The 14,244-nt window shown below is 31.9% G+C and overlaps 1 protein-coding gene across 1 annotated transcript; it reads left to right on the top strand.

Annotated features, from left to right (window-relative positions):
• The first annotated feature begins 6,983 nt into the window (after positions 1-6,983).
• On the top strand, positions 6,984-12,993 carry LOC134273574 (sialate O-acetylesterase-like). Its single transcript, XM_062755766.1, has 9 exons — positions 6,984-7,038; positions 8,957-9,273; positions 9,381-9,519; positions 9,619-9,787; positions 9,917-10,002; positions 10,217-10,347; positions 10,646-10,800; positions 11,229-11,427; positions 12,731-12,993. Exons 1-9 carry the CDS (start codon positions 6,990-6,992, stop codon positions 12,974-12,976), a joined length of 1,491 nt encoding a protein of 496 aa, XP_062611750.1. The 5' UTR covers positions 6,984-6,989; the 3' UTR covers positions 12,977-12,993.
• The last annotated feature ends 1,251 nt before the right edge of the window (positions 12,994-14,244 follow it).

Here is a 14,244-nt window from a genome sequence, read left to right as displayed (position 1 = left end):
TACTGTAAAAGTCAGTGCTTCTCGCAAAAGTCCAATTGTACAATATAACTTATTTGCTGTAACACGCGACAAGATTCTAAATTCCATATTCGAACGTTTACATACAAATGTCCGAAGTAAGTCTTAAGCAGATAATATCACCTTTTAGTCCTAACCATATATGCTGAGATTTTTTGTAAATTCTTCTCTACACGTTGTATAAAGTGAGTAAGAGCCGTTTCCGATTTAAGCACTGAAAATGACGCCTCACACAAACGTCTTTGCACTCAATAATGTATTTTCCGCTGCATTTCATTTCCGGAAATATGCATAGCATTTCCGACATTTTTTTATTTCATTTCCGACATTTTTTGTTTTCATTTCCGACATAATTTTTTTTTTCATTTCCGGAATTTACCTGTGCAGCAATCCAATGTTTCCTAAGTAAAAGAAAATGGAATTTTAAAAGTATTTTACCAAAATATTAATATATAAAAAGATAAAACTACATATATATATATGCATACATGTAGCACAAAGTCTAGGTAAAAGAGTTCAATGAGCATAAAACTTTTTCACCACATTTAATGCCAGTGACAGCACCATACTTATGTCCAAGTCCCTGATAGATTTACAAAATTGGATTTCAATGATTTATTGATGATTTATTACTTTAAATTTTTCATAAGTAAAGTTATCAAATTTATAACTATAGGTACTACTATGTATTTGAAAAATGTCGGAAATAGAAACAAAAAAATGTCGGAAATGAAAACTAGAAAATCTCGGAAATGAAAAGTTGATAATTACCAAAAATTCCGGAAATGAAATGCAGCCGTATTTTCGTTTAGTTTTTAAGTGCTTTCAATTGTAGGTGTATTACATGAACTAAAGTTAATATTTGTTTTTACAAGGGCGTTACATGTATGGGGAATTTGATCTCGTATCAACGTATTTATACCCCAATATTTGTTTTAAAATGATACCTTTTTACTAATATTTACATTTGTGACTAATTCATATTTTAAATATGAGTTTGCTTGATAATGATTTTTAATGCATGAAATATTTTTTGTCAACTCTTTTTTTTCAGAATGATACTACTCCGTTTGATTTTCAATCAATTAAACTCGAACACATATTTGAATCGAAATTGGTCATTTATTAGCAAAATGACGATCAACTTTTTCATATACACAACATATGTACAATATGAAAAATTAATACAAAACATATGCTAATTACTTATAGTTTTTTTTTTCAAATTCAATGCCATATTTGCAATCCATTGTATACGCGCCGACCATTTTTGACGTCACTATTGAATTACGTCGAACGTTAATATCAAATTAAGTATCGTGCTTTAGCACCTTATAAAACTATATCTATCAAAAAATATTGATTCCTTGATTATATTTAGATTTTTTAACTCTCTATTGTAACTGCAAATGTGATTTATATTTTAAAACATTATCCGTCGTGTAACAAAAATTAATGGGAGAGCAAACGTAACAACTTCTGGTGAGCATGATATTTGATTTAATTTCGCTTATGACATGACATATCCTCGGCGTTCAATTATTGTAACGGCAAAATAAAACTCATGTTTTAACCCTTTATCCCCCTGTCCGTAGTATGGTGTTTTAGATCGATAGATTTCCAATCACCGTATATACAAAAAGCATATGTGCATTAAAAATATTCAGTGATAGATACGCATTGCTTTCAGTTGTGTCATAGAGAGGAAAACATTTGCAAATGTACAGTGGAGTCTCATTTATCCAGACGCTTAGGTTCCTAGTCAATTGTCCGAATATGTGATGCGTCCGGATATCTGAATTACCCTATAAACAAAACAAATAAACATTAAAAAAAATTCTGTTCCGATGAAAAATTGTCCGGATACTGAAGCATCCGGATATCTGGAGTCCGGATATCTGAAGGTCCAATGTAATTATTAAACAATACAATATCGAATATCAAGAGATGATTGAACTCACAAAAACAAAACAATGCAGCGTTATTCTGTTTTAATGAGTAATAGACCAATGTGATTCCGATTATGTAGCAAAGCGATGTTGTAGAAAGAAGTACATAATTAAACAAATAGGTATGGTAGAAATTGTAGAGACTATCTTAAAGATTAAAAGTTATGTCACTCCTCACATTTTAGAAAAGTTCACACAGAACCTCTTATTTCAAAACTATTTATTAAAATTCAATGTTTATTACATATTTAACATGTGTTTAAATTTGACAATGATAATGTTCTAACATTAAACGAAAATACTGCTCAAAAAGCTACAAAGAAGCAAAATTTATTAGGGACTATTTCTTGTGGTGGAAGGATATTTAGCAGATAATTCTGCAAATCTGCAAATTTATTAAATTTAATATCTTGGAACTTTAGCCTCACATACTTTTACTCGGAGAATATTTTCCGTTATGATATTGATTGGAATATTTAAGATAGGTCTTAATTTATATTTTTAGAACAAGTTTTACACCTTCCTTTAACAAACTTTGCCAAAAAAATGAAGATGTGTCAAATAAGTCAAGATAAAATTTACACCATTTTTTGCCTGAAAATCACATATTTTGACCAATATTTCAATACTAACATCACTGACCCTAACTTTTTCTTTCATTATTTCAAAGTACTCAATACTTGTGACTGAACACCATCTAAGCCGTAAAAGCTTGGTTTAAGAAAATTTTTTTTCCCAATTTAGTATTTTAATACCTCATATATGATTTTTTTTAGTGCAAAAAGGTCATATAATAATTTACGCGCATTAATTTGCAAGATTTGTTCAATGATAAATATTTTTCAATTATTTTGCGTAAAATAAAATTATATTTATTGCCATAGTTACATCTGATATAATTTGATAAAGGTTAAAGGAATTAACCAAAGAGTCAAAATTTAAGTGCAAAAAGGCCAACTTAATTGTACCGTAGATAAGTAAGATGCACACTGACCCCCTATTTTATTTGCGATTTTCAGTCACACTATATGAGTTCTTATTCAAAATATACTTCTCAAAAATCCTTGATTTAACAAATTTCACGAATGACGGACCTAAAGACAACGTACAAATTATTGGTTTCCTGAACATAAGCGATGAGGGTTCTTTTATGTATATAAAATATGTATTTATTGCTTTTTACGGTTTTTTATGCGAAATGTGATAAATAAATAAAGAAGGTTGCATTACTCTACTCCTACTCTTCTGAAAAATTATCAACATTATGTCCGGAGACTATTGCTAATAACGTGTAGGGTATTGGTGCTGAACATTTGCTAAAATGATCTTTTTTGCATTAACTGTAAAATATTGGTTTTATAATCCAAAACTTCCACCTCAAAACAGGTCGATCACGTTTTAGGGATGAGGAGAAATGTGGTAGCAAAATAAATTTTTTTATAACTATGAAATCTGATTCTAATGGCAATTATTTTCTTGAAAGCGAACTTTTATATTATACATGTATTTGAGTATTCTACAAAATTCATGTAATGTTTACGTGATAGCTAAAAATATATATATGAATTTAGTTTTGGACAGATAAATTTTACACCTTACAGCTTTATAGCGTATGCATTTGGATGCGATTATTATGACATTTTTCGAACGCAGTATCAATATGCATGATACTACATGTGATAAAAATACAAAAAAAAAATAATTCCTTTAATTTAAAAGATAAAAAAAAGATATTACATGTACAAACGGACAGACAAAAAAAAAAACAGGCAGACATGAAAACAGACATATAAAGGTATTAGATTCAGTGTAAGAAGAGGCTTCGGCGTATTAAACAAATAAATGTACTAAAATAGACATCTGTTTCTCTTGCCAAAGCACAGGCCATCAAGGAGGAGTACGTACTATGTAATAAAAAGAACAGATTTACTGTAAGAAAAGAAAAAAATAAATGTATTTTAAAGACCAAACAAAAAAAATAAAATGTGAAATAGCATTTCTAAAAATGGGGAATGTTGCATTCATAGGGATCAGTATAGCAATTTTCTTATATTTAAGAAATGAATTTCATTGTTGTAGATTCACGACAACATATTTAATGAAGCGTGTTAGCTCATTAATCTTTAAAAATGAAATTCATTTCTTATATTTACATTATTTCTCTGATGTTTTGCCACAATTTTATGTCATTCAACTGTCATTTGGAAAGCAAAACAGTTTGCATTATAGATTTGACGTCAAATTATGACGTAAAATGAAAATATTCATGCATTGTAGTTAATAAGGAAATGAACAGTCTTCCTGTTTGCAAAGAATCTTAAAGCCGCTTCATTCGAAACAGGCACATATTATCTGAAACAATAAAAGTATGTCATTACATAGATAATATATAAAAATTAATTATAAGATTGATTTAATAGTTTATAACAAAAATCCTTACATGGAAAACATAGACCAAAAACCTTGTTGATAAACTGCAGTTCCTGACGGGAAGTTAAGATCTGTTTTGAAGTCACCTTTGAAAAAAAATACTTTTATCGGTTATATCTAGTTATGAAGAGAATTAAACCCAGTTTTTTTTTTATATTAAGTAGAATCCTAAGTCATGATATATCTTTTAAAAATTAAGAAATTAATTGAATATAATCCATAGTAATTTTTATATTAATATGCATATTTACAGAATAAAGGAAACTCAGATATTTTAAAAGATTTTTTAAAAAGGGAGTTTAGTAACGAGGGCAAAAAATAATGTACACTTTGTTGTGGAAAAAATGCTCGGGTTTGTTCTTCATGAGTTATACATGTAAGCGATAAATTTAATTTTTCGACGGTGATTTCACGCAATGTCAACAAATGTCAACAAAGGATTATTTTTTGTGTGACCTAACAAAAATTGTTTTTTTAACTTTTGAATATTGATATCTTTAAAAAGAAAAAGACTTTGGGTTGGATTTAATTTTCAAAAGTTGAAATAATTTATGTGTGTACAATTATTTTTTTTTTTAAAAGAAAAACGAATATATATTTTTAGCGATTAGAATATAAAATTTTAAAAAATAACTTAGAAATGTAAATACTAGAAAATATGCCTATATATATATATATATATATATATATATATATATATATATATATATATATATATATATATATATATATATATATATATATATATATATATATATATATGTATATATATGACAGCCATAATACGGAGTCGTAGATACAAGATTCACATTCTTTAAAATATGACATTAGACAAGAGGTTTTCTTTTGTAATAAAATTTGGTTTTATGAATAATTCTCTTCTAACATAATAAAGGTTTGAACTTTGACACTTGAGGTCTGTCAGAACAACATATGAATGGCGTCACAATGATCGCTGAAATCCGATACCCAAGGTTTCCCCCGCATATCAGGTGTTTTTACAAAAACACTTTTCCAAGAGGAAAGTGAAAAAACAATACTTTTGTCACCATTGTCTTAAATCAAGGTTCTATATACCGAAGAAATTATCGCAATTGTTTTCGTCATGAGAAGCAAGTGTCTAACTCAGACAGTGTAAGATAATGTTAATGTGAGATAAGACGTTGTCATCAATGTATAAAGTTTCTTGCGGTACACTTGATAATCGATTTTTAAAGTGCAAGTCAGTGAAGAGAACAATGCGTTATCTCCTTTCTTTAGGAGATCAGTATATAACAGCAGCAAAAAGTGCTTCATTTAAATGAAGAAAGAGGTTGAGCTATGTTGCAATTCATGTTGAAAAATTACGCATTTGGAAAATTTTTGTCACGTATAAAAATGATTGCTTTTAATTCATATTTTACTAAAAGTATACGTTTTCTGCAAAGGAGTACATGTAGTAAGGTAGTTGATATGTAATGGTCTATAAACTTTTCTAATCAAAATCATTTTTTGCTTCTTAAGTCTGCTGTTTACCATGCCACAAAATTTTGCAACCCATCTGAAACATACTGCTTAACTCAACTATCACGTCACATGACTTTATAACTCTGAATATTTTACCTTGCAATCATCGAAATCATCGAATACACGTGATACAGGCCAGATATGCTTGTCGGGAAAATAATTTCGCTGTTCACCAATGTGCAGTGTACTAAAAAAATAACACTTTGCCTGGCCCTCAATTCACCTTACACGTTAGCTCCTGAGATGGCAATGAAATATGACATTCTATCATTTTTTCACAAGTTTTCCTTCCTATCTTATCCTTAATTATCTTTCAAAGCCAAGTGCAAAACACAGCATAAATTATACATACACTGAAAGAAAAACCTAGTTTTGATTAACGAGTTTGCTTCGTAGAACTTTCGTTATTATTTTTCATCATTTTGTTTACTAGCTAGGGTAGTGTGTAGAGGCTGTCCTGTGAAGCAGAGGAAAGGTAAAAACGTACCTAGTGAAAGTTACTTATGAATTTAAGATTTACTAATGTTATCTAGAAAATCTCTCCCAATACCCATTAAAAACTACTTTTAAGGTGGTGACTGTATGGACAGTAAATCTACTAGTATTCTTAGTGACTTTTACTAAGTTGTTTTTTTTTCCAGTGTGTAAGATCTTGCAATCAATATTTAGAATGGTGAATAGGTGATTCATTAGTTGTTCTTCCAGGATGTTTTTTTTTTCAATCTACGATCAACTGATTTGCAGCTGGTTAAAATTAATTAAGACAAAGATATTCAGGTACAATTCAGACTGCAATAAAATTGAAATTGCGACTTTTTTGTTCAAAGCAATGAAAAAAAATAATTAATTCATAATCTAGATCCCCAAAAAATTGGAAACTTTTCCTTTCATTTTGCTTTGATTTTTTTGTTATGTTTTTGCCGTCATTAAAATACTGTGAAATAAAAGAAATGCAGTTCATTTTATGATTTTTTTTTAAAGTTTTATCTCCATAGTGACCCTTTGGGTTCAACATCTATGACATAAATAACACCGATAAGAGCTAGATCTCTAAATCTCGCCAGATAAGGAACAAAAATACCGACCATGTGGCAGGTGATACTCTTCACATTTTTCGCCTTTATAACGCCTACTTGTAAGTTTTCCTTGAAAATTATATTGATATAATAATATTATAAAGTGTAAAAGAAAATATGTCATTCCTCGTAATTAAGGCGGATAAGATCACAGTTGTTTTAAACGCAAATGCAAATTTATTCGTAAAAACTAATTCCATAAAATGTCCAGACAAATTAGGTAGGCTTGATATGAAAAAATGACGTATAATGTGAAACGGTCACCCATTGAGGAGTTGAAGATGTTTGTCATTGCTTAACTTACTTGAAATAATTAATAGAATAAACTACTAGAGAAGCTGTATTTTTAGCCAGGCAATATAAGTTCTTTTATCCTCTCCGCTGCAGAAATATCCTCTGAGGCGATCATCCATTAAAAGATTCAACATGCTTTTTGCTGCTAACCTGCTTAAATTGTACTTATTTATACAAGAAGGCTATTCCACATAACTAGAAATCTACAAGTAACGCAAGGCAGTATGCATGTAACTCTTTATAATTATACTTTCCGCTGCAGGAAAATAAAGAGTACATTCCACTTCTAAACTGAAACACAGTTACGGTACATGTATACCTGCCAAGGACTCAACAAGATTTATTTTTTCATTGAAAACTCGTATAGTAATTGTTTTGTGATGCTGTTGGAATTTTATGAATGGAAATTATTTTGTTATTCGATGCATATTGGAATTTTTCGGAATATGAAAAGATATTGCTATGTGTTTCAAGTAGGTGTGTAACAGTTCATCAAATTTACATGTTCGCACCTTTTTGCAGAGAATCCATCATTTTGCAGGGATTTTTTGGAAAGTAAAAAAAATTATTGTACTTTATTAATCCGTAGAATTATACAAGTAAGCAAAATCTTAAAAGTATATATGGCAAATCTGAACTAAAATATAATACAATGAGATGGTGTATGGTTATGATATTTAGGTGCAACTCAAATTGAAAGTTTAATAATTTTACATGTATCTTTAATTACTAAGTAATTCACGTTTCTACCATAGTCGCCTTAACACTTTGTCTACTATATACTTTTTAAAAATCTTTTAAAAGCGATATTGATGCGAATTTTGTGTGGTGCGTTTTACACAGAAACTCACTTATGTTACATGTAGACATGTATAAAATATTGAAACAAACAGACAGATCATTTCAAGTTGGTTCACAGAACTTACGAATAATGCGCTGTCATTTTAAAAACTCTTCAAGCAGTACAAATCTGTAGAGGGGGCAATTAAAAAAGACCCTCTGGAAACTTCAGAACTGGGGTCAGTTTTCTTGGAAGAGTAAGCATCCCCTGTTGACCGGTTGACCGGTCACATCCCTTGTAAGCCAAACCGTCCAATCATAAAACATATAAGCTCTGTGATGTCAATCGAGATATATCAAAGTGAAACATGAATGAATTGGAAAAGAGTTTACCAGTTTTAAGTCAATCAATTGATGTAAAAATGGGATTTTTATACGAAGAGGAACGAAATAATGGCAATATGTAAACATAGTGTAGTGATAACTACCGTATAGCGGGTTATTTTAGCGAGGTGCTAATATTGGCTTATTTTGGCGTTCTGATGATAGCCCGCTAAAATTTTATTCGCTAAATTAGTCAATATTCTTATTCAGTGTTCATCTGCAAAGGACAACTGTGTCCGCTAAAATAAGGAAAAGCGTTTGTGCCTGAAGGTAATATTATGAGACGATCCTTTGCAATCTTTCCCTCTCATACCAGTTTTGTATTAAATCGGTTGGAAGGAAGTCTTCTTTTTTAAAGCTGCACATACTTGTAACCATCCTGATTTTCTTTGAAAACCTTTTTACATATTCCATGAAAATTGACCAACTGATGTGTTAATTTGCATGATATGCAAACTTGAGTGACAATGCTGTTGGAATTACCTTCAAAATCTATAGAAATACGAATTATTTTTTAAGCTTCGGCGACTTTCACCTTCTCCTCTTATTATCATGACCACATGGTACTACAACAGAGTTCAACAGGAACAACAATCTGGGGTCACTCTACCAAAGTTGGTGACGTAGTACACATAAAACTAAACAACAATGAAGTTGCAAGGACTACTGTTAACAGCCATCAGATCTGGGAAGCTAAGTTTACAAGTCCCACGGACCATGGCCCATACAATGTCTCTGCAACTTCAAGTCTGGGAACAGTTCAAATCTCTGACGTCCTCTTTGGGGACGTCTGGGTTTGTTCAGGACAAAGCAATATGGAGTTTTTTGCCTCTAGGGTGAGATACAAATTTAAAAAAACGAAATTGATTTGCCACTCGTTATTTCACTTTCTCATAAATTGTGTTTACAAGTGTATGCAGATAATTAATACTGCTTTTTGTAGCTTTTGAATGCGACAGAGGAATATGCAGACAGTGCAAATTACCAAAACATCCGTCTTTTTCATGTTCACCGGGAATTCTCGCCGACAGTTTATACAGATGTAAAACACATAGACGCAGCGTGGTTAAAACCAAATCAGCGTATGTTTATGACCTAATCTATCTGAACTTTGACCATATACAAATCTTTAGGACATGTCTTTTTGACTGATAATTCCCATTGCGTTTCTTTTTCCTCAGAGAGTCTTCTAAGGTTTTCTGCCGTTTGCTGGCTTTATGGAAAATACTTGTCACAGCATTTTAACTATCCAATCGGACTGGTTGAGACAAACTGGGGCGGTACTAGAATAGAAGCTTGGTCATCACCCGATGCTTTATCTGCTTGTTCTGGAGCCCATGGCCGAAAAAGGTTCCTTTCTACAATAACCGTCTTTGAAGTATAAATCCATGTAAATAAAAGACATTATCACAATAAAAATGTATCCAATATACATTTAGGCCTACTTCTGGTTTCATTAATCTGAATTAACTTTTACAGGAACCAGTATTCCAATAGTCAATTGTACAATTCTATGATTTATCCGCTGCTGAGAAATACAATCAAAGGTGTTATCTGGTACCAAGGTAAATCAACCTACCCAAGATGCCTCCAATTTTCTGTTGAATTGCATATTATTCTTTTATACAGTATAATGGATCCTGTTCTTTTTTGATTAACAATTTTTAGCCAGCCACACATATCTTAAAATATAAAAGGAAAGCCTGAAAATTTTATATCTATGAATTTTTTAATTATATAGTTCCAGGAGATTTGATTATTTTTATTGTTCTTTTTAAGGGGAGTCTAACGCCAAACACGCATATCATTACTCTTGCCAGTTTCTTGAAATGATAAAAGACTGGAGAATGAAATTCAACCAAGCATCACTGGGAACAACCAACCCCACCTTTCCCTTTGGATTTGTACAGGTGATTATAAATTGAAATTAGTTAATCAACTTATCTAATATCGATGTCTTGTTTCTAAAATAAAAGGCTGAAGATAACGACTTTTTTTTGTGGTTTTGTTTTGTTTGTTTGTTTTTTTTTTTTTTTTGTTTTTTTTTTTTTATTTTTTTTTTTTTTTTGGAAATTTGATGTGTGAAATTCATTTGAATTTCTCAGTTGAAAGTCTTTCAAAAATATATCAATATGACCAAAAATTCTTCCACAGTGTACGAAAATTAATCATTCAGGCATTTGAAAAGACTTTTCTACTTTTTTGCAGTTGGCACCGTGGAAAGAAGGGGAGGCGTATCTAGGCTTTCCACAACTTCGCTGGGCACAGACAGCTAACATCGGATACGTTCCTAATTCACTTCTACACAATGTGTTTATGGCTGTAGCTATTGATCTCCCTGACTTCCAATCACCCTACGGAAGGTAATATATAATTTTCAACTATCTATCCATATAAGTTCCATGTCTAATGAATTGAAAAATGAAATGATGTTGTTAATCACATGGTGTTAATGCATGGAGTTTACTATGCTTATACATGTCCATGTAGTAATGTGCCTGGGGCGAACACTTCTGATCCATTGCATATTAAATCCTCATATACATAAATATGTATGCTACATTTTAGTAAGCTCGTAACGAAATTGAGCCTGGGAATGAAAAAAAAAATCATTTCTCTGATAGCAATCGTGCACTATATATACATTCGTGCAATAGTCGTGCTTTACATACACTAAAATCATAAAGATATTCATTTTTAATAAATGCTCACTGTTATACTCATAAGATTTAAAAGAGAAAAATCACTTGAATAATATTTTTATGATACAAACTATATTTTCCCATTACAGCATACATCCCCGTTACAAACATGACGTAGCCTATCGGCTGTACCTTTCAGCCCTAGGCGTGGCCTACCATGAGAGAGATGTAGATTTTGAGGGACCTTTTCCTACGTCTGCTGTGATTGACAGCACACACCGCCATCTTACTATTGAGTATGGACGAGGACTAACTCCTATTGAAGTCAGATCAAACAGCGGTTTTGAGGTAAAATCAAAAAATTTTTGGTAAAAATCAGATGTACATTGTACATATTAATGTCAATCCAATTAATGTAATTTTCACATGTTCATGAATGTGAAGAATTTGAAAGGCTGGACGCATGTTTGTATGGTTTTTGAGCGTCAGTTTATAATGTTGACTTAATGGAAAGATGTCTACAAGATCATCAGCTTAATCAGAGACTCTAAAGCAAACACTGCACAGGAGACCATATGAAATCATTTATTTATATCATACTTTCATGTAAATTAGTTGAATCTGATAGGTCGAGAATCAGTTGTTAAAAAAAAACATTATTATACCCGCTAAATAATGAAGCCATGTCCTCCAGCGAAGCAACAATCAACATTATTATACTTTCATGTTAAATACTAAAATCTGATTGGTTTAGACGCAGTTAACAATCCGTTGTATTACCCTCAGCCTTAGCAACGCATGTGACAACGGATAACACAACGGTAATGCCACATGCGTGGATATTATGCGCGTACGGTTCACCGTAGAATTCTCAAAACGTCAGTTGCGCGTTTGAAAGAACTGGAATAAACTTGACGTCAATAAAAGCTTGCGTCCGATGTAGCTTACTTGAAAACAGACGAAACATGCTTGCGAGTGCAGAAATACAACAAAACTTTATATGATAAAAGACTCTTATAGTATCAAACAAACAATAAAAAGGTCAGTAAATCTTTTTAGAAGTAGCGATAGTTTCTTCCTTTCTAAACGTGAACGTAAAGATGATCGACGATTTTTTTTTTGCTGACTTAATTTAAGAAGACATTCAGTGTAATAAAATAAATGGTGCCTGTTTTGGAGGGTAACAGTTGACACGTCGCGTTGGTTGACAATGGTTTTCCTTGGGGTGTCAATTTCAACTGTTACCCTCCAAACCAGGCACCATTTATATATTGCTTGACGACGGATAATATTCCCAAAAATACCGACTGCGCAAAATTTATGCGAGCACGGTTCATTGTTATATGTATTTTTATTAAACATTTAGTATAGTATAATAATTATTGCATGTAGTTGAGTGTAACATTGAAAATTTTCACCCCTCGAAAACCATTGTCAACCTCGCCCTCGGTTGAAAATGGTTTTCTTGGGGTGAAAATTTTCATTGTTACACTCAACTACATGCAATATTCAAACATGCTTTCTTCGTATTAAAAAAAACATCTAAAGTTTGTCTGTGTAAAATTAGTAATTATGAATTTAATTTATAAACAATTACCTCAATTAAGCTCTTGATGACTGCCAATTGCATAGAATGTGTTTTCATCTGAAGATATGTTGCGTGAATAAGACCACAACCTACTGCAATGGATTTGACACTCATTGGATGAACACGACGATGACGTCACATGATTTTGCTACTGTAACCTTAGACATTTCTTCCTGTGGCCATGGAAATCACGTGGTACAGGTCAGATACGCTTGGCGGGAAAGCCCCTGTCCTTTCTATAAATGTGCTGTCTACGGAAAAGTAAATGATTTGCCCGGACCACCATTTATCTTTCACGTTAATTCTTAAAATACTTAAATAATGAAATGTCATTTTATTAAATGTAATTTTACAAATTTTGTTAAATAAATAGTTATTTCTATTCACGTTTTCTAGCTCTTCTGGGTTTTTTTTTCAATCTATTTCATTATCTTTTGTATTATCAATAAAAAAGAAAATCACAGCTCTGGTACTACTCAGCACGACTAATATGATTAAGACACAACCATCTTAAATAATCAACTCCATCTTTTATTGGGTGGATCTTCGTTGATAGATTTTCTTTACATACATGAATTTCGTTATTTTTTTTCATTTCCGTTACCTAAACATGTATTCTTCAGAAAAAATTGTTTAAAACTGTAAGATGTTCTTAGGTGAAAGAATAAATAGACCTGATGTGTATTTTATATGCAAGATTCAGAGCAGCCTGCTCTGTATAAGCGATAATGCTGATTAAAAAAATTGTCGCGAACATTCTGCCCAATTTCTATTTATACTTTTTTACGTAATGAAAAGCACAGTCAATTGATAAATAAATTTCGATTTGCTTGCAACCTGCCGCGACTTGGATCTCGATCGGTATATAGGGTCTCTTCCGAAAGACCCATGCGCGGATCTAGAGGGGGAGAGTGATTAGGGTCCCCCTGCAATTTTTACTAAATTTTTTAAATAAAAAGTTTGCCCCCCCCCCAAAAACCATCACCCACCCCTTCAAAAACTTGGATATGTCAAGTTGGCATGAAAGGTCATAGGTATGAATACATATTAGGGCTGTCACGGGTACCCGAAATGACCCGCCACCGCGGAACAATTAATTCAGGTCGGGTACGGTTCCGTTTTTCCGGAATTTGGTTCGGTTCCGATTTGTATAATAGAGTAGATTTTGCTATAAAAATGGCGTCAAAAAGGAGACATTTGTTAGTACGTTGTCATTATAAGGTGATTTAAATAATTTGGTACAATTGTTGTCTAGTCAGGAGGCTACTTTAAGCAAGTTATAATGTTGCTATTTCTAAGATTATATGAAAATGTTCTTTTTGTTGTTGAAAATAATACAAATCATGAGCTTTTCTTCCATTACCTACCCGAACCGAAAAACCCGAAACCGAACCTAAAAAAATCAGAACCGACCCGACCCGAAAAATTTTGGAACCGTGACAGCCCTAATACATATGAAGAAAATTTGGAAGTTAACGACTACCCTCCAACGCCCCACGAAATAGAGTTTTCACGTTATGGCGAGATCTTGTTTTGTGGGGGTTTTTTTATTTGCTTGTCGACAAATTTCTGGGTTG

Source organism: Saccostrea cucullata, unplaced genomic scaffold, assembly GCF_032062105.1.
Source record: "Saccostrea cucullata isolate Sc308-1 unplaced genomic scaffold, CSIRO_AGI_Scuc_v1 ctg981, whole genome shotgun sequence".
Classification (NCBI taxonomy): domain Eukaryota; kingdom Metazoa; phylum Mollusca; class Bivalvia; order Ostreida; family Ostreidae; genus Saccostrea; species Saccostrea cuccullata.
Note: the sequence above shows the minus strand (reverse complement) of the source record. Positions and strands in the feature narration are given on the sequence as shown.

Coding starts and splice junctions, on each gene's coding strand:
- LOC134273574 (XM_062755766.1), top strand. CDS start 6,990: ATGTGGCAGGTGATACTCTTCACATTTTTCGCCTTTATAACGCCTACT. Junction 10,801..11,228: donor TTCCAATCACCCTACGGAAG/GTAATATATAAT, acceptor TTCCCATTACAG/CATACATCCCCGTTACAAAC. Junction 11,428..12,730: donor GATCAAACAGCGGTTTTGAG/GTAAAATCAAAA, acceptor TTTCATCTGAAG/ATATGTTGCGTGAATAAGAC.